Here is a 22904-nt window from a genome sequence, read left to right on the forward strand (position 1 = left end):
GCCTGATACTAAGCTCCGAAGGATGTGGACAGCCTGTGGGCACCCAGAATGCTAGCCCATCAGGACTCAAGGAACCCAGGACTCCTATGGTTATTTGGCAGCTATTGGACTTGAACTGTCAATGAGAAGGGGCAGGAACACCCTCGTAAAGGGGGTGCTCAGGGTGATTTCAAGCAGTGGGTGATGGTCCTTAAATAAGATAGGTTTTGGAGCTAAAACCTGACAGTGCTTCATTGGACTATCTGCGCATTAGCAGCCTTAGGTCCAGGCTAAGGCCACCACTGGCCATGCATGGATCAGGTGTGCCCAGGCAGAGTACGCCGAGCACCTCCTGAGGACGCTCCGGGATTCCGGGTTGCCGCGCTGACCACTGGGCTCCCTGGGAACCTGGGAAATCTGCTGTCCAGGGTACCAGTCTCTGCCTCGCCTCCCGCCTCAGCAGTGGTCTGGGTCTACTCTTCACCCGCTGCCCCAGTGAAAGGCCTGCACTTGCGTTCCATGGAGTGGGGATGTGACGCGTGGCCATGGATCACCGTGGAGTGCGTTTGGTTCTGGAACATGGAGATCGTCTGCAGTCTGGGGGGCTGCGTTAAGGTGGATTGGCAGTTATGTTTCTAAATGGGCAGCCTGTTGGGATTACCCTGGTGGCAAAGGTGACTGTGCCAGCCCTGGGGAAAGGGAGCTGGAGGGATGGGAAGCCCAATACAGGGACAGCCTGACTGTCACAGAGGCCCCCTCCTCACAGCAGGCTATCACTCCCACACTCATGGCACAGGCTACAGACGTCTCTGTCCCTCCTCCCCCACAGCATGGCCTCTCTCAAGAGCTGACACCCCGGGGCACGTCTCTCCAGGGGAAAGACCCAGTGGCTCAGGATCCCTCTTGCAACCAAAGGCAGATCCAAGAACATGATCTCTGCAAGTTCAGTTTCAGGGTGCTTTAGAAGGATTCCAGAACTTCCATCCCCTGCTCCACTCTTGCCTTTCTTTTTTTTTTCTTTCAAAGATTTTATTTATTTGATAGACAGAGATCACAAGTAGGCAGAGAGGCAGGCAGAGAGAGAGGGGGAAGCAGGCTCCCTGCTGAGCACAGAGCCCGATGTGGGGCTCCATCCCAGGACCCTGGGATCATGACCTGAGCTGAAGGCAGAAGCTTTAACCCACTGAGCCACCCAGGCACCCCCACTCTTGCCTTTCTTACTGTCAAAAACAAGGTTCTTCTCTTTAAAGAGAGACCCTCAACTTACATCCAGGGCTGGGTGGCAAGCCCAGGTTCTAATTCTTGTTCAGTGATTGCTTTCAAAGAAATGGATATCTTTTTTTTTTTTTTTTTTTTTTTTTTTTTTTTTTTTTAATTTTGGTATCAAAGAAAAATCCTAAAGCCAAGATTTCAAAGTTACTCAGCATTTCTGTGGTGGGTGAAAGTCCGGAGATCGCTGGGTGGGCTTTGAGGTCAGGCACTATCTGGTATCGTCGATGTGGCTTTTCATACATTTGACTTGTGCTGCCTGTCAGGGAAGCTTCTCTTCTAATGGACTGAGTCATTGGTAAACCTAATGCTCTCACTCTCCATTAGGAAGCTAATCGACCTTAGAGACTCAAGTCCACCAACAAGATTCACCTCCCCACTCAGTGCTCAGAATTCACCTCCCCACTCAGTGCTCAGAATACCCAAGAACATGCTAGCGATACAGACCAAGGTCTGTATTACATCTGAAGGGAAAGGAAGCCAGGTGTTACCAAAAGGAGACAGGGTGCAGAGGGAGGAGTGGGGGCAGGGCTGAGATGCGGGAAGGGGGTCAAACCCCACAACGGGCAAGTCAGGCCTAAGAACAGAGCACAGGCCTTTGACAAATCCACCTGGAGGTGAGCTAACGATATGACCCATGTCAGAATCGGCCTTCCACCCCATCAGAACTGGTCCTCCTCCTTCCCAAGACATGTGCGGCTCCTGCCTCCATACCACTGCTCACTTCCATGGGCTCTGTCCACTCCTACAACACCAGTCCGCACCCAACCTTGCATGGGTTTGAGCGCTACTGATGTTTTTCTTTATTTTCCACCCGTGTTATGCCTGGTCCTCCCAACCTGGATCACAAATTCCTCGATGGCTACGGAGTTTTCTTATATTTTTTGTGTCCTCTCCTTTCATAGGCATTTTGAATATCTGCTATGAGCACAGCGCTGAGCAGGGGCCGAGCGGGTCCCCGACAGAGAGGGGGCTAGATCCGGGGACACTAAAGGTTCAGGCAATATCCTTTCGAGACCCAAGATACGGATGATCATCCGGGCTGAGGCCAGGGGGCTATCATGGGACAGCAGGGTGAGCGACTGCAAACCTAGGCTTCCCCACCCGAGTGCAGCTAAACTCCAGTCCACGCCAGATTCCACATAAGGGGTGATCACTCTTCTCTGCTAAAATTCAACTGTGGCTTATATTTATACTTGAGTCACACATTCCAGTCCTCTTGGCGAATAGGGGCCAAGGCCACAGTACCTCCCCCACCCGCAGCCCAGCCACTTTGCCTCTGGAAATCCCTTGCCCTGGGGGTACTTGGCAGAGCCTCCTCCTTTCCACCTGGGGTGGTGTGGGGCCACCGACAGGCGGAGAAAACTCAACAGGACACCTACAGGAGAAGCAGCTCTTCCCTGCTCCCCAACACCCGCAGGACCCCAGCGGTCACAGCCTGAGCCCCAGGAGGACGCGGGGCCGCCCTGCAGGCTTGCTGCCCCCGCACGCACCTGCACCTTCCTGCCATCCTGCTGCTCTCTCTTCTCCAGCTGCCCCTGCAGCTTCTTCCGCTCCTGCTCAAGCTCCCGCACTCTCTTCTGCAGCTTCAGGAAGACCGTCATGTCCATGGCCGCCTTTTCCAGGCCAATGTCCTTCGGGGGAACACAGGGAGCCGGGAAAGAGGTTTCAATAGCACCAGTGCCTTAGGGCACATACAGCCTGCCTCTCTGGCTGCCTGTCTTCTCTCTCCGCCCAGACATCAATCCACGCCCCAGAGGCAAAGCCAGTGCCAACCAACCATCAGTTCTCCTAGTGAAGTTGGCACTCCAGGCTCATTTTCTGTCTCGGTAACATCTGAGCCTTGGCCATTTATATTCCTGTGAGAGCCACTTAAGATAACCACTCATACATTCCCAGAATAGATAAAGACACAGCCATTTTATTTGGGAGTTAAAAGAGCTCGCTTATGGAAACGGTCTCATACCAGAGAAACGGTAAAACGCAGGCTTTAACGCTCCCTGACCAAGAACCGATGCGGTTACTGGTCCCTGCAAATGTGTTGTCCAAACTCCACTTGCTGGAACCTTGAGACAGAACCAACGCGGCCCAGCCACAGGACCCGTTTCTTCCACAGACTGTAGAGCCTCAGTTTCCCGGATTTACTCCCTTTCGATTTGGGCCTGGCTTTGCCCTCTGGGTTCTGTTGTGTGCAGGTGTGTCTGCACGAGCATATCTACGTGGACTTTTAAAGTCCACGTGCCCACATGGGGGACAATAGAACTTGTTCAACATGCATGTCAGGAGCGCACAGAGCTCACTGCTCTGGCTCATCCCAGGAATCAGCCTCAGTCTCCCTGAAGAGTGAAGTCCACCCGCGGAAGTGCTTACGTCTATGCAGAAAAGGCCACACGTACACCTGGGCGGCCCGTCTGGAGCTCGAGTGGCTGAAGCCTCCGGGACCCAGACTTAGGTGATCGCAATGGTAAAATCAGGGGCCCCAGTGAGCATGTTTAGGCACTTGCCAGGCGTTCATGGCCAGTAGCCTGTAAGACAGACCGCCTTCTTGTCCCAGGGGCTCCTTTTCCATCCTCCCCACCTTTCCTCTGTCACCCGCTTCTCGCATCATGTGCACCACACGTACCCACAGTTATACTCCAAACTTCCCCTATCACCTGACTGTCCTCTGACTCTGTACCCGACAAGCCCCGAGAGGGCAGAGGCCGTCTCTGGCTCAGTGACTGCTCCTTCTCCGGGGCTCACCCGCGGTGCATGGCACCAAGATGTGCTCAGGGCACATTTGTGTTCGTGACTGTCTCTCCTCCAGCTCTCCCATGTGCTCTGCAAGGTCTCATCTGCTTGTGGATTCTCTTCTCTTCAAATGCCAGGGGAAAAACTGTGTCTATGCACCCTTGACAAAACCACACACAGGTTACCAAGGCCACTGAGTGGCACCGTATTTAGAACAAAGATGTAGTCACTCAGCAAACATATGTGGCTCCAAATAGTCCAAATAATTCTTCTCTGAGTTTGATCCGCTTCTCGGTCAGAGAAAAAAAAAATTCTTGCATAGTAATGTATCCCTTTGCACAGTAAATATTAACTCCAGGGTCTTGTAAGTGCACTGCAGGCCAAGTGATGCCTCCATCAGGAAGAAGCCCCAGCCACCAACAGAGGAAGTCCCCGTACAGCTGGTAAACCTCAAACTTTGCCCCCCACCCCCAGCTCCCAGAGCAGCTGCTGTCCTGCCTTACTCACCTCCACCTGCTGAAGGGCATCCTCTGTGTCTCCGACCTCAGATGTGGAGATAGAGGGGTAATTGGAGTCAGACTCCAAGCTACTTTGGTTTGATGGGTTCCGCCTGTGGCCTGGGGTTTGCTGTTGAAGGAGAAAAATGGGAGTGCTCATAACGAACTAATGTTCATGAGAACGGTTCCTTTTCAAAGGCCAGTAGATCCTAGAATTGGACTTTTGCCTTATTGGCCAACAAGAACAGGTGTCCCTGTTTCTGGGAACAATGGCTAAATGGAGCTATTCCCACACAAACTTCACTGACGTCCATCTAGCCAACAAAATAACCATGAGAAGGGAACCCCGTGGCAGGACGGAACTCCCTAATGAGTCTCCTCATGACATCCAAATCCCTGACACTGGCTGCTTTCTCTGAAGGTCCTGTGGAAACAACCCGTATCTCCTGGTCTTGCCCTGAAAGTGCAAACACACTGTCCTGTCATTGGTCCCCACCCCCCGCCCCAGAAAAGAATGTTACAGACCTGCCCCAACTGGCTCATACTGCAACTTGTGCTCCCCCAATTTTATGAAAATAGTAAGCATATTAGAAATAGAGGTTACCATTTATACTGTTCATCTAAAAATACTTTTCCCCCCTTGCATATGATTTGGCTTTGAGAGTAAAAACTGATCTTGGTCAGAAAATTCTGTATTTATATATGTTCCTATTTAGCTTCTCTTCCTGGTTTCTATGCAATTAACTTATCAATCTTGTCTGAAGACGCATTTCTGGAAGGAATGTTTACGTGAGGTAAAAAGGAATGATAAATCCTGAAATAGGACATTTCTACGTCGACTGCGTTTCATCTAAGATTGGGAAAAACAATCAGACCCTGGGGGTCTCTCTGCAGTACATGCCAGGGATGCAGAGGTCAGAATTCGCCCCACACTGTCACTGTTCCAACTCAGGAATTCCCCCGAACAGGGAACAAGACAGCATACACCTTGGTGGGATTTTCCTTAAGCTCCCGAGATCCCGATAAGACGGCAAAGCTGGGAAAGGAGCCATCCCTGGGAATGATCACCCGGCCCCGTTACTTCCATGCATGGCATGGAAGGGGAAGGACAGGGGCAGCGTGGTGGCTGGACGGCAGTGCGGGGGCCAGACTGTGCAAGAATGGGGTGGAGTGTCAGAAGCGGGGCTGGCTCGGGCCGGGGCCAGGACTGCCCTCCTTGCCTTGATGATGCTCATCTCATCCCGGAGGTTGTCATATCTCTGCTCCAGCCGCGAATATTCCTTCACGAGGTTCTGGTACCGGGAGCGCTCCTCCTCCAGCTCTCTCTTCATCAGATTCTCCTTGACAGAGGTTTGGGCAAATTCATCTGGAAAGCAAGCACACTAAGCTGCAGTTTGGCTTTCTGAACGGATTCCTCTCATGCGTATTGATTGACTCGTGCTTTCTGATTCATCTCTTTTTAAAAGGCTGCCCAGGATGAGCTCCTTTTATGGACCCCTGATGCCTTTATCCAGCAACCTCACCCGCCTCAGAGCAAAGGGCTGCTGCTTCTGCTGGTCTAAGTCTTCAGAGAAGGGGAGAGCCCACCCTGCTTTCGGGAAAGTGCGGGAGAAGCAGGCAGCCTACATGATGTTCCTTCACTTAACACGGGCTTCTCTCCTGGGACAACTGTCCCGGCGGCGGCTAGCACCGTCCCTGGGAGAACCCAGGCTTTGTTCCCCAGTTCTGTTCCCATTCCCGATCCTCCGTGTTCTTGAAGTGTAGGGAGACCGAAGAAGGGAAAGCAAATAGGTCACATAGATGGGCTTTGCCCCCACCCGAACTCATTATTTATACCAGTAGAAAGAAATCATTTTAAAAGGGAAATTTAAAAGTATAAGTTTTCAAGGAGATCTCAGGGTTCGGGTGGGGGATAGACCTAAGGATGGGAGAAGGTGGGTGACTTGCTTAAGGAACCCACTGAGCCTGGCAAGGACTGGGGTCTGCGGAAACCCACCATTTCTCTTAGGCCAGACGGCCCATGGGGGTTGATGGTGGTGCCAGGTTTGCTGGGATCAGACCCCTGATTTCACCTGCAGCAACATTAACAGAAGAAATCACAACATGCGTTATGGATGTTATAGTTAAAAAGAGCAGTAATGAGCTTTAGGTGCTCATTATGGGTCAAGCAACAAGCTAAGTGCTTCAGACATCTGAGGTCTGTACTTTTATGTCCATTTTGCAGGTGAAGATGGAGGACTGCAGTCATTAAGGGACTTGCTCAAAGCCAGGCAGTCACATATGGTAGTCATTCTTCAAGTGCAGGTCCCTGGGCTCCAAAGCCCATGCACTCCTTCATCCATTATGTGCACGTCTCACTGCATTCAACCCTTGAATCCAAGAGTCACAGCAGCGTCATGAAGACCACCCTTCTTTCATATGCATTAAAGCCTTGACTCCAGTGCACCATCTTGACCATGTCCTTGCTAGGAGTTTTCGGGGGGAAAAATCAGTGTGGAAAAGAAATTGAACTCCGAAATGAAAAATCAAGCACTTTGCGCTTACCTTTCGCTTGGCACAGGATTTGGTTGTTAAGCTGTTCTTTCTCATCTTTTAAGACAGCGTTTTCTTGCTCCAGGACTGCAACTTGCTGAAAGGGAGAGCAACAGGAGAAAATGTTTGCCCTGTGCAGCTGGACGAAGAAAGCCTCCTTTTGTCAGGTCTGAAGTTCACCTGGTATGTTTAAATGCATTTTTAAAGAAAATCAAGTCAGCTGATAGAAACGGCCAACAGACATGAAAAAATGCTCCATATCACTTGTGCTCAGGGAAATACAAATCTAAACCACAATGAAATGCCACCCTACACCAGTTAGAATGGCTAATTTTATCAAGGCAGGAAACAACAAATGTTGGCAAGGATGCAGAGAAAGGGGAGCCCTCCTACATTGTTGGTGGGAATGCAAGCTGGAGCAGCCACTCTGGAAAACACTGTGGAGGTTCCTCAAGACCTTAAAAACAGAGCTACTCTATGTCCCAGCAATTGCACTATTGGGTATTTACCCCAAAGATACAGGTGTAGTGAAAATAAGGGGCACCTGCCCCCCAATGTTCATAGCAGCAATGTCCACAATAGCCAAACTGTGGAAGGAGCTGAGATGCCCTTCAACAGATGAATGGATAAAGATGTGGTCCATATATACAATGGAATATTATTCAGCCGTCAGAAAGGATGAATATCCACCATTTGCATCAACATGGATGGAACTGGGGGGGGGGTTGTACTAAGTGAAATAAGTCAAGCAGAGAAACACAGTTATCATATGGTCTCATTCATATGTAGAATATAAGGAATAACACACAGGATCTCGGGGAAGAGAGGGAAAACTGAATGAGAAGCAATCAGAGAGGGAGACAGACCATGAGAGGACTCTTGACTCTGGGAAACAAACTGAGGGTTACAGAGTGGGGAGATGGGTGGGGAGACAGGGTAACTGGGTGATGGGCATGAAGGAGGGCACATGATAGGATGAACACTGGGTGTTATACACAACTGATGAATTACTGAACATTACATCTGAAACTGATGATGTACCATATGCTGGCTAATTGAATTTAAATGAAAAAGAAAAAAAATCAAGTCAGCCAAAACAGCTTTCATTTCGAGGGGAAAAACAGACCGAAAGAAAAATCCCATTACAACAAGACAGATGAGCTCCCCACTCTTTATGGTCCTCCAGGGCCCACAAAAACCTCATGAAAAGTCAGCACCAGGCTCACATGCCGTGTGTGGGAACTGACGATAATAGGCTTTCACCTCCTGTGTTTGATTGCTTGTCTTGGTAAATTTTGAGCTCTCAAGTCTGAGTGTCAGGAGAGCCCAGAGCTCGCAATGATGCATCATCTCCGGCCTTCATCCCGCTTGCCCTCGCCTGTCCCATGGGGCCAGCACACAGCCCGGGTGCTGCAGAAGGAAAGGGCGCTCTAGGGTTTAGCTTCTGACTCCCAAAGGAAGCATGAAGTGAATAGTACTGAAAATGGCACAGAAAGAAGATAGTAATTAAAGAAAAATCCTCGTCTGCTCATAGAACGAAGAATTAAAACCACGTGTGGCAAGCTTTTTAAAAAATGAAAATGTGTGGCTATTCAGGATCAGGGCAAATATTTGTATAGATTTAAAAATGGAACAATGCAGGGGCGCCTGGGTGGCTCAGCGGGTTAAGGCCTCTGCCTTCAGCTCAGGTCATGATCCCAGGGTCCTGGGATCAAGCCCCACATTGGGCTTTCTGCTCAGTGGGGAGCCTGCGTCTCCCTCTCTCTCTCTGCCTGCCTCTCTGCCTACTGTGATCTCTGTCAAATAAATGGATAAAATCTTAAAAAAAAAAAAAAGGAACAATGCAGACGTGTTCCAGGAGAACTAGAAATTATTAGTTTTCGTCCAGAAGAAGGGGAGGGGCCCATCTCTTTGGTAACACGGGCGTTCGAGTGCAATGGCACCACCTCCGCATTTTCTCTCAGGACCCCCCCAGGGACCCACTTTGCAAAAGGGCACTGAGTCGTTTTCCCCACCAAGACTGCATCTCTGCCTTCATGACAGAGGCAAAGAGGTGAGCGCTGCAGAAACTGGACGGGAAGAGGAGGAGGAACACGTGCCCTTATTTCAGGCATCCAGACTTGAGTCCCACTTCCCCAGAGGTCTTCTGAACCACTGCCAAGTCAGCAGAAAAAAGACCCCTGTGATCACACCACCATCAAAGCACAGCAGGTCTGGCCAATGGCAAAGACCAGGAGCTTCTCAGCCACAGAGTGCTCCCTCTCCACACCGCAGCCCCCCTCTGTGACATGGACATGGAAAGGGCATCCGTAGAAACCCACGACGTTAGACTTCATGGTGAAACACAGACTGCCTTTTGCATCCATGGTCAGGACAAACACGAGGATGCTTGTTTTCGACGAAACCAGTCAATACTGTACTAGAGATTCTAGACAGGCGACTGAAGAAGAAAAACAATTCAATTAGGAGAGAATAGTCTTCTCAACAGCTAGGACACTGGATGTCCACACACAAAACAAAACTGGACTCCTACCTCACACTATATACAAAAACAAGCTGACATTGTATCAAAGACCTAAATGTAAGGGTTAAAACTATAAAACTCTTGGCAGAGAACATAGAAGCAAATCCCTGTGACCTGGAATTAGTCAGTGGTTTCTTAATACATAAAACATTCCAAACGCATAAGCAACCAAAGCAAAAAACATTTAAGTTGGACCTCATCCCAATTAGGAACTTCCATGCTTCGAAGGATACTATCAAAGGCAAAGGGCAACCCAAGTATGAGAGTAGATATTTGTACATTATTTATCTGAGGTGGCACTTGGACCCCGAATATACAGAGTATTTACAACTCAACAGAGAAAAAGAAATCCAATCAAAAAAATGGGGGGGAAATTGAATAGACACCTTTTTATGTGGCCAATAAGCACGCGACAAAAATGTTCAATGTCATTAGGGAAAGGCAAACCAAGGTCGCAGTGATTTATCCCCTTACGTATACCACGATGTTAGGGTAGTAAAAGATGAATTACAGGTGTTGGCGAGGGTGTGGAGAAATCCAAATTCTCGTCTCCCCCTGAGGCAACAGGAACCAGTGCAGCAGCTTTGGTAGCTCCTTGAAAGTTGCATTTTAACTCTAGTAAGACCAACCATTCCATTCCTAGGTTTCCAGGAGAAAGGAAAACCCATGTCCACACAAGAACATGGACACCGATGGCTGCAGGAGCATTATTCAAAAGGGCCAAAGAGCGGAAACAGTTCAAATGTCCATCAATGAACCGACGAACAAACTATGGCGGGTCCCGGTGATGAAATACTTTTTAGCAATAAAGAGAAATAAAGGGGCACCTGGGTGGCTCAGTCGTTAAGCGTCTGCCTTTGGCTCAGGTCATGATCCCGAGGTCCTGGGATTAAGCCCCACAATCGCAATCGGGCTCTCTGCTCTCTCCCACTCCCCCTGCTTGTGTTCCCTCCTTCACTATCTGTGTCAAATAAATAAAATCTTTAAAAAAAATAAAGAGAAATAAAGTACTGGTCCATGCTACAACAGATTAATCTTGAAAACATGATGCTCAGTGAACAAGGCCAGTCACAAAAGTCATGTATGGTATGATTCCATTTATATGCAATTTATATGAAATGTCCAGAACAGGACGATCCATAGACAGAAGTTGAGCTGTTGCCTAAGGCTGGAGCGGGGAGTGAGGGTGTGGAAGAGGGTGTGACTGGTAATGGATACAGAGTTTTTTTGGGGGGGGGGATAAAAATATTCTAAAATGAGACTCTGCAATAGTTGTAAAACTATTTTTAAAATACTGAATTTACACTTTAAATGGAGATGAAAAGAGGAGTATCAGACAGGCTCTGAACGACCAGCTTTCTCCACAGACAGCTCCGAGACTGGTGGGTGATGCAATGAATGACCTTGTTCCCCGGTTCAAGTCCTCACCTCTGCCTTGTTTGGTACATTTCATGATCTACCAGTGGTGGCGAGGGTAGGGGGAGGGGTTAGGACTCCTCCCAGCCTGTGTAGAAAGATATCCTTGGCACCACACCATGTTCACTGTAGCTGAGCCTAGAGGGTGACCTCCAGGGACCGTGGTCTAGGAGATAGGTCCCTGATGGACCGACCTGCATCCCCGTCAGAGAAACACCTTTCAGACTCTGCCAGAGCCCTGTGGCAGTAAAAGCAAGAAAGGAGGTCCCAGGGATTCTGGCTGAAGGGCAGAAACCTTCCCGATGTCTGAATTTCAACTATTTATGAGTAAATGCTACCCTCCCTTCCCCCTAGCTTTGAAGTTGAGCTTAAGGAGCTGGGAGGTGAGGTACGAGGACAGCTTCACCCTCCCACCACCACCCCGCAATGCTCAGCATGGTGTGGGAAGGGTCAGGAGAGAACTTCAACAAGGCTGGAGTCCAGGAGTGGGGTCCCCTGCCCTCCCACCTCCGTGGGGCTTGGAAGGCAGCAACTGTCTCAGGTGTGTCTGCTACTCTGGGGGACGGACGGTTCTGCAGACGGCTGGCCGTCCACGGCTGCAGAGAGAGAACTGCAGATACACAGCATCTTTGGAGGCTTACAAAAAGCTCCGAGTACTTACTTCATCAACAGTCTTTTTACACAATCCAGAGCCTTCCAATTTCAGTTTTCAACGCCCTTCAACAGGTGACTCAAAACTATGTCCCAGGAAACTGTCCCTTCTCTGCCACACAGCGTTGCTGCTTTTTATTCTCTCTTGGTTCAGAGGGACTCGGTTTCCAGCAGGAGTTCTCCTGCGGATGCAGGGTTCCGAGCTCCAGGAACGAGGCTCTGCCCGGTGCGGGTCACCCTGACCCCACTATAGGTGTCTCACAGAGCCCTCGCCCGCCAGCCAGAGTATGAGCCCTTTCATGGAGACTCAGCGAGACGGGTGTGCTCTGCTGCCCCCCACCCCCACCCCCGGATTTCCAACGAGAAAAGGCTGGTAAAAAGACTGATGCATGTAACTAACGGCACCACACTCTTCTTCATCAGCAAGTTACTGCCTATTATGATGAACACAGCTGATGTGTGTCTGCAGACACTGCAGCCTCCTCTGCCCGGGAGGGCCGCCTCCAGAAGCAGTGGCTCCAAACGACGCCCTTTACCGATCTGGGCGGCCGCACCCCGAGCCTCGTTCTAGCCCTCGGGCGGACCAGGGCAAGGTCGTCCCTCGTCCATCAGACACTTCCTGACATGACTCTCCGTGCCAGCAGCTGGGGAGGCAAAGTGAGCAGCACTCCGGGTAGCCGCCTTCTGAGAGCGTGTCCCTCGGCGGGAGCAAGGGACAGGTGTGCGGCAGCAGAAAACCAGGAAGGTCCGCAGCAGACTTCTGTCCATGGGGTTTCTGAGCATCAGCACCATGGACATGTTAGGCTAGAGAATGTTTGTTGTTGGCAAGGAGTGCTGTCCTGTGAGACACTCCGTGGCATACTGGCCTCTACCCACCAGGTCCCGGTGACTCTGTGGCTCCCCTACCCGCCAGCCAGCTGTGACCGCCGAAAGGTCTCCGGACATTGCCGAAGGTTCCTTGTGGGCAAGGAACCACTGCTATGAGGGGATTTAAGATGAACGGAGGTCACAAGGAAGAGAGGGAGGCCCCAGGAGTTCTCCTGGGGAAACCCCAGGAGGCGTGGGTTGTCGCAATCAGACACACGGGATTTGTAGGCAGCCGAGGGAGCTCTAGGTGGGGCAGAGGGATGGTAGCCATGGTTTGGGAGCAGAATGGCGTTGCGCTGCTCATGTGTGGTTTGGACGGGGTGGGGGGCAGAGGTGGGTAGCTGAGAAAGGACAAGGCTGGGTGGAAAGCAGAAGTGAGAATTGGAGAATGCTTCACTCCCTTTGTCCTCAGGATAAACTCAACTCCCCCACAGACCTCCCTAAAACGGGCTGAGCCGGGCCCAGCTTCTCCCGGTTCTGGTTTCCACCCGAGTGTCCCCATTCCCCTTGCTGAGTTCTCTTCCCCAGCCTTCCTGCGGGGGTTTCTCCTCCTCGTCTAGCTCTGGCCTGTGGTTCATTCTTCCAGGAAGGCCTTCTAGCCTGCAGGCGTGGGGCGTGCCCCCCAGCTCCATGCTCAGCTTACGGGGCCTGCCTGTCCCTCCGGAGACCCAGCCAGACTGCTCTATAGCCTCACCCGCCGCTCAGCCTGGGCCCACGTGGCATGTCACACCCAACGCTCCCGAGCCGGCGAGGAGCCTTGCACCGCCAGTCAAGGGGCCTGTGCTTTTCTCAGTTGGAAAAAAAATTTCCTTTGGTTTTTGTTTTGTTTTGTTCTCAAATGAATGAGTTTATGGTCGATTAAAACATCTAGAACACAGGAGCTGCTTAATCAAATGACTCAAGAGAATCACAATCTGGGGGAGAAAAACACTCCGCAAGCACATCTGATTTCCTATCACTGAAGACAGCTCACCCCATGAGCACGTTTAAGTTAGCTTGGCAAATCCTCAGAATAGCTTTCCCATTCCTCAATGCACATGCTGAAAACAGCCCTCGGAAGACCACGAGGGGCGTGGCGCTACAAAAGAAAGTCTCAATGGGGCCTCACGTGAAGCTTCACCAGGCGCCACGTCCAGAGGGCAGGACTCCGGTCACTCTCGGCCAGGAACGAGGCACAGGGCCGGAGCCTCTGAGTGACCCGGTTGAGCCACTGTGCATCAGCTCACCAGCCTGCTTCGCAGGACCCACTCTCTGAAGACGCAGATGGCTTCCAGGGCACGTGGCCACCGCGCAGGCATCCCAGCTCCCTCAACGTCCTCACCCCCCCTTCCTTAGGGCATCTACAGTCGGTCATTGTCCTTCTGCAAGGGAACACAGAAGTCAGGCAGGACTGGGCAGGACAGCGTGCCTGCCACCACCACTAGGTTGGACCCCAAGCCCCCATTCCTGGGAATGTAGTCTAAGATCACATAACTTTATTGGAACTGCTTATGATCAAGGGGGAGACTTGCGGAAGCAAGCCACGGTCAATGGCATGTACCCTCTGACTTGTTCTACTGTGCCGGAGCCTCCTTTCTTCCCTCCGTCTCCCTCCAAGGCTTTGATTCATGAAGGCAGGCCCCTGAGGACCCCAGCTTTGGTATTCTGAGCCGTACACTACAGAGACAGCTGGGAGCTTTGCTCTCTTCCTGCCTTCACAACTCTGGAGGCAGCCCACGCTCCTGCTCTTCAAGCCCACACTCCCTCTGCACCCCGGGGGGGGCAGCACGAATGCCTCCCCATCACATGTCCCCAGCTACTGGCCACCTCTCCGTCTTCCCCGCCAGCTAGCTCACTGGCAGGCACAGCAAGTGACAAACTCCTGCAGCTAAGCGGCCTCCTGCCAGTGGTCAGGAATGCAGGATAGAGGGAAAGACACTGGACACAGAACCAGGCAGGTGTGCTCCCTTCGGCATGATAAAGAATACCTTTGCTCGGGTTGGGGACTCAAACATCATTCAGCAGCTCCATTTTCTCTTGGGCTGGGGCAGGGGGGTGGCGGCAGGCGGGTCTCCCCGCTTGCAGGGCAGTGTTACCGGGAGGGTTTCTTCTACAAGGTTACTTGGGACAGATCATCAGAACCAACGCTGAGGCTAAACCCCATCACGACGAGGCTAATTTAGCTCCTGCTAAGCTAAATGAAGCAAATACCCCAGCTTCATGTTTAAGAACTGCCTTTACTAATTAATCTTTAGGGATATGAATTTATCTCTGAGCTTTTGGTTTTGTCTTTTTCCAAGTTGAGTTAAAATTTAAACTGTAAAAAGGGCCAAGGGCAAGGTTTCTAGTAGAAAACCACGGGAAGAACTGGTTAGAGGACCAGTTAGAACCTATCAGAAAAGGTTCTTCTGCCCCAACAATGAGCCCCGAGTCCTCGGTCCTCCCTGCTGTGCACGAATCACCTAGTAGAAAGTTACAGGCATGGCCCTTGGCAGGGACGACACTTCTAATTCTGCAAATTCCTGACAGGGTTTCTTGTCTGTCCTGAGAGGAAGGTAAATGGCAAGCACATTCTAAGTGGGAAGTTATTTAGTCAAAGGGAAGGGGGCCTCAAGAGAGGAGAGAGGTGAGGAAGAACAGACTCCCCGCAGAGCACTGTGCAGAAATAAAGTGGGAGCTCACCTGGGACGCACGGCTGTATCAGGCACGAATTCAGCGAGAGAGACGAAGCCAAGGGGCGGACGCCCTCACTGTTAGAAGGAAGCGGCTGTGCCACCATTCACATAAGAGCCCCATGGAGGCCCCGGCAGAGTCCAGACCCCTGGGCCCTGCATCCTGGGTGCTCCTCCTGTCATTCAGCCTCCACTGTGCCAAGGCCTGGGCCTGAGAATGAGGGTGGGGCCCACGCAGGTTCAGGTCGGAGGGCACGACCTCCACACGTTACAGGCGAGGGGAGAGCGCATGTCTACTGAGCTAGCCCATGTCTCGAGCACAGTTGTAAGTCGACTTACTACTTTGAGGTAGGTACCATCCATGTTTGCTTTTAGGGAAACTAAGGCACAGAAAAGTTAGAGACCTTGTCAAAGGCCACACAGCCAGGCAGGGGTATAGCTGGCCTTTGCCCCGAGCCATCTGGGTGCAGGCCCAGCTGTTAACTACTGTGCTACCATGTGTCCCGACGGTGCAGAAGGCTGGCGTCCGAAGAGCGGTGACGTCAACAGCCTACAGCAGGCCACAGACCACTGGTTCCCATAGAAGAGTGACAGGAAGACACTCAGGGCAGGAGAGAACTGGTGTGCACTCCAGGGCCTAGTGCCTGAGACAGAGCAGTTCTCTCTGGTTGCTTCATAGCTAATGGTGCCCTCAAGGTCAGGAGGTCCTTCAAGGTCAGAAGGTCCTTCCCAATCTGTCCTCCTTCTTCCTCATTCACTCTGCCTCTGCCCAGTGGCCTCCTTGTAGATCCTCTAACCTGTCCAGCCTACCGCCACCTCAGGGCCTAGGCACCTGCTGTTTGCACTTGTTACCTGCCCCTAGAAAGGCTCATGGCTCAACCTCAGAGAGATGGTCTCTGGCCACCAGAAGCAAAACCATACCTCTCCCTGTCCCCACAGGTCCCGCTCTATCCCCTTCACTTGGCTATTTTTCTTTATGGCACATGATGGATAATCTGTATTTGGTTCCTGTCTGTACATTTTCTCATAGCCCCCAATATTTGAGCTCCATGAGAAGGACTTTAAAAATATTGTTTCCTTTTGCCCCAGTGTGTAGAACAGTCCCTAACACACACAGGCACCCCATAACTATCTGTTCAGTGAATGAAGGGCCTGGACTTCCAACCTGTCTGACACAAGATGGGGTCCTTCCACACAGTGGGCGTGGGGTCCTCGTTCTAACCACCACCAGCCTCCTCACACACCACAAGCCCTTGAGCTCTGGGAGCACAACTGTGTGTCTCCACTGGCCAGAGAAGTCTTCTCCGCATCTTTAGGGAAAGAAAGACTCAAAACAACCCACTGTGAGAACCCTGCTATCCCAAGTCAGCTCTCTCCCCTTCTATTTGGAAAAACCCAAAACCTTGACCCTGGAACTTCCCAAGGTCCATAACCAGTGGCCGGCAGATCTCGACAGATGATGAGGTACAACTTAGCCCAGCTGCCGAGCACCCAGACCCAGGCGCTGTTCTCCGCCCCTCCCAAGCATCAGGGACCCTTGCTCAGGGCCCACACCCCCGCACTGAGCCAGGCCATGTTGGCTCCACCCGGCAAGCGCTGGGGCTGATTCTGGATAATGAGTTATGAATGAGCATCAAGGGTGGCCCTGGGGGCCACGTCTCTTCCATCACGGACACAGAACAGCTCCACCATGCCAGAAAGCACAACTGCACACGACGGTCGGCAAGGGGGTCACGGAGAGCTTTAGAAAAGAACCCATCACACAGGCTAAGAGGAGGGGAGGCCGACAGCCTGGGTGCAACTGCCCCAGGGAGAGGCCCCTACGGCAGAGACCTTTAGCAGAGAGGGTGTGTGTGGACATGTGCCTGGTTGGGGGGGCTGCCCCAGGTCTGCTGCCATGGGGGAGGGGGGGTGGGAGGGGTCCTGCCCTCAGGGAGACCCAGCGTCTCCCAGCCCAAGGCAGTGTAGTCCCGTGGCCAGACAATGAATATGGTCAGCAGTGGGGAGCCCAAGGTTTTCCAGGCCGCCAGCTCCAATAAAGCACTGGCTGACGGACATATCAAACCCATTAATTAACATCCACCCGTGGTTGGCTCCTCACGGTGCTCTGTCTCATCAATCTTGTTCAGGGCACAGCAGCCTCCAGACAAGCCTGAGAGGAAACCAGCCATCTGGTTATTCAGCATTTGTTAAGATTGGACACGGCGCCTTTGATAAATACTAAATCCTGACCAGACACAAAAGACGAAGGGGGGTGGTGCGGAATAAAAGCTAGCCCCTCTCCCCACCTACTCCCCATGGCCTCCAGAATAGAAAGGTTTGGAAGACCCTGGAGAAGGAGGTCACTTTGCTTCCACTTTCTCTCTTCTTGGAGGGGGTGGACATTGAGCCTCACGAATCATCTGGGGCCAGCTGGGGATTGGCTCACATTTTGGAGTCAGAGAAGGTGCTTTTCTTTCTCGGCCTCTGTGACTGTTGTTCTCCTTCTTCCAGCGTCTTTGAATTGTTTTCTCTTGGCAGTTTCAAGTTCTCATTGTGTTTAAGACCTTGCTCAACACACCCCCAGGAAACAGTCATTTTTGTAAGGAACAGAGGAAACCGCCCTCTTCTGTTATGCTGTGCCCAGGAACAGTTTCCTACCATAAACCCTCAGGACAGGGTTCAACACTGACATTTTTAGAGCACTGAGTCCTCAAACTGCAGCACCCAAGAGGAAGCAGGTAGGGAGGCTGGGCGGCTGAGGAGTCGAGGGCTGTCTGTGGGGTGGAGGCAGGAGATACCCAGGTTTTGTGGGTTCGTTGGGTGAAGACTTCCCACATGCCTCACCGCAGTCAGGGGCTCACGCAGGGAACTTGCTTTTATTTTTCTCCCAAGGTCACTAATCTCAAGGGTTTCCAGTTCTAATCCTGGCATCTTCTCTGCCTTTGGATTCCACTGCCTTGTTTTTCTGTCACATGGAAGGGTCACCGTCCATCTATTCCCGGAGTCAGTAGACACAAGGGAAGAATTCCCTTGTTACAGGCTTATAGCTGTACGTTGCAGCTTATAGCTGTAAGCCTATAGCTGGGTTACAGGCTTATAGCTACACTGTAATGGGAGCTTCCTGGTGCCACATGCTTTCTCCCAAAGAATGAAGTCCACATCTGGCCTCGTGGTGGGTGCGCAGGCAGGTCTGCCTGGGTGACACACTGGGGCCAGAAGCTCCCACTTTTCGTGCCTAGGCCGGCTGCCTGCTCCGGGAAACCCCACGTCTCATTGTATGCATCACCCAGTCCGTACGTGGACCCCATCTCTGATGCTAGGGAAATCCCCCGGCTCAGGCAAAGCAGTGGCCGGTGGTCGGAAGTTCGGCCTGGGACAGGGAAATTGTGTTAGGCAAGCTCGCCATGAGCCGGCCCAACAGCTCTCTGGGCTTGCCTCTCACACGGCAGTCTGAGCGCTCCCCAGCCTGGCCTGAGGGCTCAGGCCAGGGGAAGGTAATAGGGCAGAGGAAGAGGGACGCTCTACAGAGCAGGGCTGGGGTCCTTTCTTCTAGAGCCCCCAAATACCGTCTCATGGAGTCGGCCAGTTAAATGTCCAAAAGAATCCTGAGAAATAATCTACACTTAAAAAAACAAACAGCTGAAGGAACGAAGGCCAGTAAACTTTCCCATGTGCACTTGGTAATGGCAGGACAGGGAGCAGAATCTGGCCATTTCAATGTCTATGCCAGAACACTTTCTGGGATGGCAGTTCGCCAGCTTTTCTTTTTTTTTTTTTTTTAAAGATTTTGAGAGAGTGAGCACGTGAGAGCAGGGGGAGGGGCAGAGGGAGAGAATCTCAAGCAAACACTGCACTGAGCACAGGGCCTGACATGGGGCTTGATCTCATGACCCCGAGATCATGATCTGAGCCAAAACCAAGAGTCAGACACTCAACCAAGTAAGGCCACCTAGGTGTCTCTTGTCTGCTCTTTTTATGAAATATTTGAGAAAGAGAGAGAGAGCATCCACAGGTCGGGGGAGGGGCAGAGGGAAAGAATCTTCAAGCAAACTCTCCATTGAGAATGAAGCCCAGTGTGGGGCTGGATCCCATGACCCATGAGATCACGAGCTGAGCTGAAACCAAGAATGGGATGCTTAACTGACTGAGCCACCCAAGTGTCCTCGGCTCTAATTCTTAAACACTCAAAGTTATTCCAACATTAGAAACACTGAGTCCCTCCCCTGCCCTTAGTTTCTCAAGCCCCATGACTGTCCAGTACCAGAGGCACGGAACAAGTAGGCAAGGTGCCATTTGGCCTGTGGGCTGCGGGTCACTGCAGAGACGCAGGAGCAGACAGCAGTGGCCTGCGTCCATGCGAGGCTCTCCGATGGGCACGTGGCATTCCCTGGCTTGAACAGTTCGCCTGGTCGAGGAGAAGGAAATCTGACTTTTGAGCTGGGGGAGTAGGGATGAATCTCAGGAAGTTCTAATTTATGGAGTACAGAGAAAACCTAGAGAGTCCATCAGCCAGAATGTGTGAGGCAGGCTGAGGCTATCCGCACAAACTTAAAGCAAATCCCCAAATATGATTACTACGAGGTTGCCCCAATCCCTGTGACGTCAAGAAAAGCCACCAGCTCTGTACCGTGCCTCTTGCTTATGAAAACGTGGGCCACAGAGCTGACTCAGCGGCTAACTCTAGGCTATGAGAAGGATGCTCAAAGACACACACGGGCACTCCTTTCATGAGATGCCATTGTGTTCAGCTAACAACAAAAGTTGATCAACATGTCTTAGGTGGATGGACACGTGCTCGTGTGGACTCCCCCAGCGCATGAGCACTTTACGTCTAAATGCAGAGAGATGGTCTGTTCATGGGCACAGGCCCCAGTGAAGCCCAGGGCAATTTTAGAGGAGGAGGAAGAAACGGCCCCGAAGGGGTGCTCTGTTAGCCCGCCCAATGCCACAGCACTCCCTCCGGCCTCGGCGTACCTTTTTCAGCTCGTCCTTCTCCTTGGTGTGGGTATCCTCCAGGATCTTGCGCTCCGAGTGGGCCCTCTGCAGCTCAGCCCGCAGGCTCTCGACCTCCTCCTGCAGCCTCAGGCTGCTGTCCCCGCTGTGGCCCTGCTGGTAGCGGGCCAGCTCCTTCTTCAGCTTCTCTACCTCCATGGTGTGCGTGGAGGTGACCGCCGACAGCTGCTCTGACAGCGTCTTGAACTCTTTGTTCTGTGAGAGCCCCGGCAGAGGAGGAGAGGGGAGAGGGGAGAAAGAGCGGAGAGCAAGGTTATAGGGGCAGGCAGAAACCACGAAGGCAATTAAGGAAGGAGCTTCCAACATGGAATTCGAGTTTGCAATCACGGCACGCTTGAGTGCTCTCCTGGCATCCCCTGGCAGAACTCTGTTGGGAACCTGGGGGCAACAGAGGGAAAGAAAGAACACACTGAAGGGACGTTCAAGAAGTGTCCGTGAGCAGTGGCAGAGCCAGAAGCTGGCTGACGGCGGTCAGTCTTGTGTGTGTGTGGCTGGACAGACCTCACAGCCCATTTTTAAATTGTGGGAACAATTTAATAGCTGGCTTCCCAGATCAGCAGCCTTTGCTTTTCAGGTTTTCGTGGTCTTTCGCAAGGGGCCCTCCTGCCCTTGGACTCGCTGGCACAAAACGCTGCAACCTAATCGCTAGCTCTGAGACAAAGGACCCCTTCAGCATCCCCTTTTCCAAGGAGGCCCTCCATGGGGCCGAGGAATCCTTCTCACCACCTGTCAGCTCGCCCTGGCCGACTCTACGCCACACATGGAGGCCCCAGCAGATTCTGTCCATGGTGTGCCCCCGCAGACTGCGCACGCAGACCAACAACAGGCAAGCGAGCAGCCCCCCAGCGTGCCTGGTGCGGGTTTGGAAGGGGACCAGGCACAGCACCCCAGATGGGCTCACACAAAGGGAGCACGGAGGACCCAGAACCAGTGTCAACCGCTCGTGCCAACACAGGCAAAACCTCATGCTCCAGGAGGTGAGAGGAGCAGCTGAGAGTAGCCGGTGGGGACAGGGAAGAAGGCGTTCTCCAAGTAACCAACAGATTGTCACTCACTATTCTTCATCGGCTGCTTTCTGGGGGAGCTCCTAGTAGACCAGAGCTATTGGCTGAAACAGCAGTAAGCTGGGGCATCAGGAATCAATGACCGATTCACATTCAGGAATGAAGCTTCACGGAAAAGCTGTGCAGAGTAGCAGAACAGCGGCTGGCAGACCCTGGAGGGTGCCATGCCTGCTGTGGGACTTCCAGCCCAAGACCTGCGATGGGAGTTCAAGCAGAGCGTGGCCTGCTTTGAGACTGCAGAGAGAGAGAGAGCCTCCTACAGTCCAGGCACACCTTCGGTTTCAGCCCGACATGCTCCTAGGTCTGTTCTGGCAGCCAGCCTTGCTGGAAGTAATCACAAGGAATCCGGTTAGGGGTTATCTGTTGAGAAAACTCAGTCCTGTCTGTACCTCCCACCCGGACCCTGGCCTGGGTCCCCTGCCCCGGAGGTGAAGGGTCCCTGCCCAAGGAGTGGGTTCAGGGAGAAGATAAGTCAGGTCAACTTGTCCCCACTTGGGCTGGGAGTGGGGTGTCACCTCCAGGTGGCATGCCTGGGTCACGTCACCGGGAGAGTGGCTTAGAGGACTGGGCTGTGGGGGTTTCTAGCTGGCTCTAGTGTGGGGTATGGAAGGAGGCACAAAATGTGGTGGCAGCCAGGTCACAGGCACAGCCTGCTCCTCTGGAAGAATGTGAGGGCGAACTATGTTCTGCAGACAGGCAGATACTGGCACCCTACTGTGAACACAGAGGACAACCTAGGACCCTCATGCAAAGAAAATGTGTCCTTCTGGGAGGCTAGCTCTTTGTGGCTTCTGACACCCAGGTGGACACGGGACTCAGGACGTCAAGGAGATATGAGTGGCTGGAGGCGGACAGAACTGTGTTCCTATGCCAGCTCTACCCTTGATGAGCTGTGTATGTCTGATCAGGTCATTCCACCTCTCTGTGCCCCAGTTCCCCTGTGTGTGCAAGGCGGACTGATAGTAAGTCTTTTCTTGGAGTTTTTATCCAGATGCAGGGAGATCTAGTGCTTTGCTGGTGCTTGGCACATAGTAAGTGCCCAATACACAGGGGCTGTCTTTTGCTCAGTTCTGCAGGGAGTCCCCGGGAGAGGAGCTCCAAACGCTCTGCTGGCCCCCAGAGGTGGTGGGGAGACTCCTAACAGCAGCACCTGGCCAGGTGCTTATTTCATTGGCAGCATCCAAAAATAATCACTGGGGACCCACTGCAGCTGCACAGTTCATATCCCAGAGGTACGATTTCAGAAAGGAAGACCCAGAAGAGCCCAGTAGTTCCCCCCTTTTATCACACCCTGATGTCCACGTCAGGTGCTCACAGCTGTGCAGCTAAGCCTGACATGGTGGGTGGTGTGGCGCACCTTTTCCCTCACAGATCCCAGAAACCCTCCGTGCAATGGCAGGCTGAGCTCCTCAGGGATGCCTTTGTTGGTGTGACCGGGAGACCTGGCCTGCTCTGTCTTGTACAGTGAGGGCCCATTTCAAACAACAGGGCGTGGGGATTTCCAGGTAGACCCCTATTCTCCTTCAGCCTCCTCAAACATCCTAAGAGGATGTTCACTCTGCCCCTACCACTGAAGGACACAGATCTGTCCTCAACTGCTAACAAGGAACCTGTCTGCTGTTCATTACTTTCTCAAAAGCTCATATTTTTTTGCTCTCAAAGATTTGCTTGGTAAGATTTTTTTTATGCTTGAAATGTTTCCCCACTTGAAGGAGATAGCATTCACCTG

General features: G+C 52.2%; 1 protein-coding gene across 2 annotated transcripts in view; it reads right to left on the minus strand.

The window, feature by feature from the left end:
• The window catches only part of MYO5B (myosin VB), a 339470-nt gene that overhangs the window by 33491 nt on the left and 283075 nt on the right, over positions 1–22904 (minus strand). For both annotated transcript variants that reach the window (XM_046024282.1, XM_046024281.1), the window contains exons 22-26: positions 20073–20306; positions 7020–7104; positions 5696–5841; positions 4486–4605; positions 2742–2882 (exon numbers count right to left, since the gene is read on the minus strand). In XM_046024282.1, coding sequence (XP_045880238.1) covers positions 2742–2882; positions 4486–4605; positions 5696–5841; positions 7020–7104; positions 20073–20306 — 726 coding nt within the window. The remainder of the gene's footprint in view (positions 1–2741; positions 2883–4485; positions 4606–5695; positions 5842–7019; positions 7105–20072; positions 20307–22904) is intronic.

This window comes from Meles meles, chromosome 12 (assembly GCF_922984935.1).
Source record: "Meles meles chromosome 12, mMelMel3.1 paternal haplotype, whole genome shotgun sequence".
Lineage (NCBI taxonomy): Eukaryota > Metazoa > Chordata > Mammalia > Carnivora > Mustelidae > Meles > Meles meles.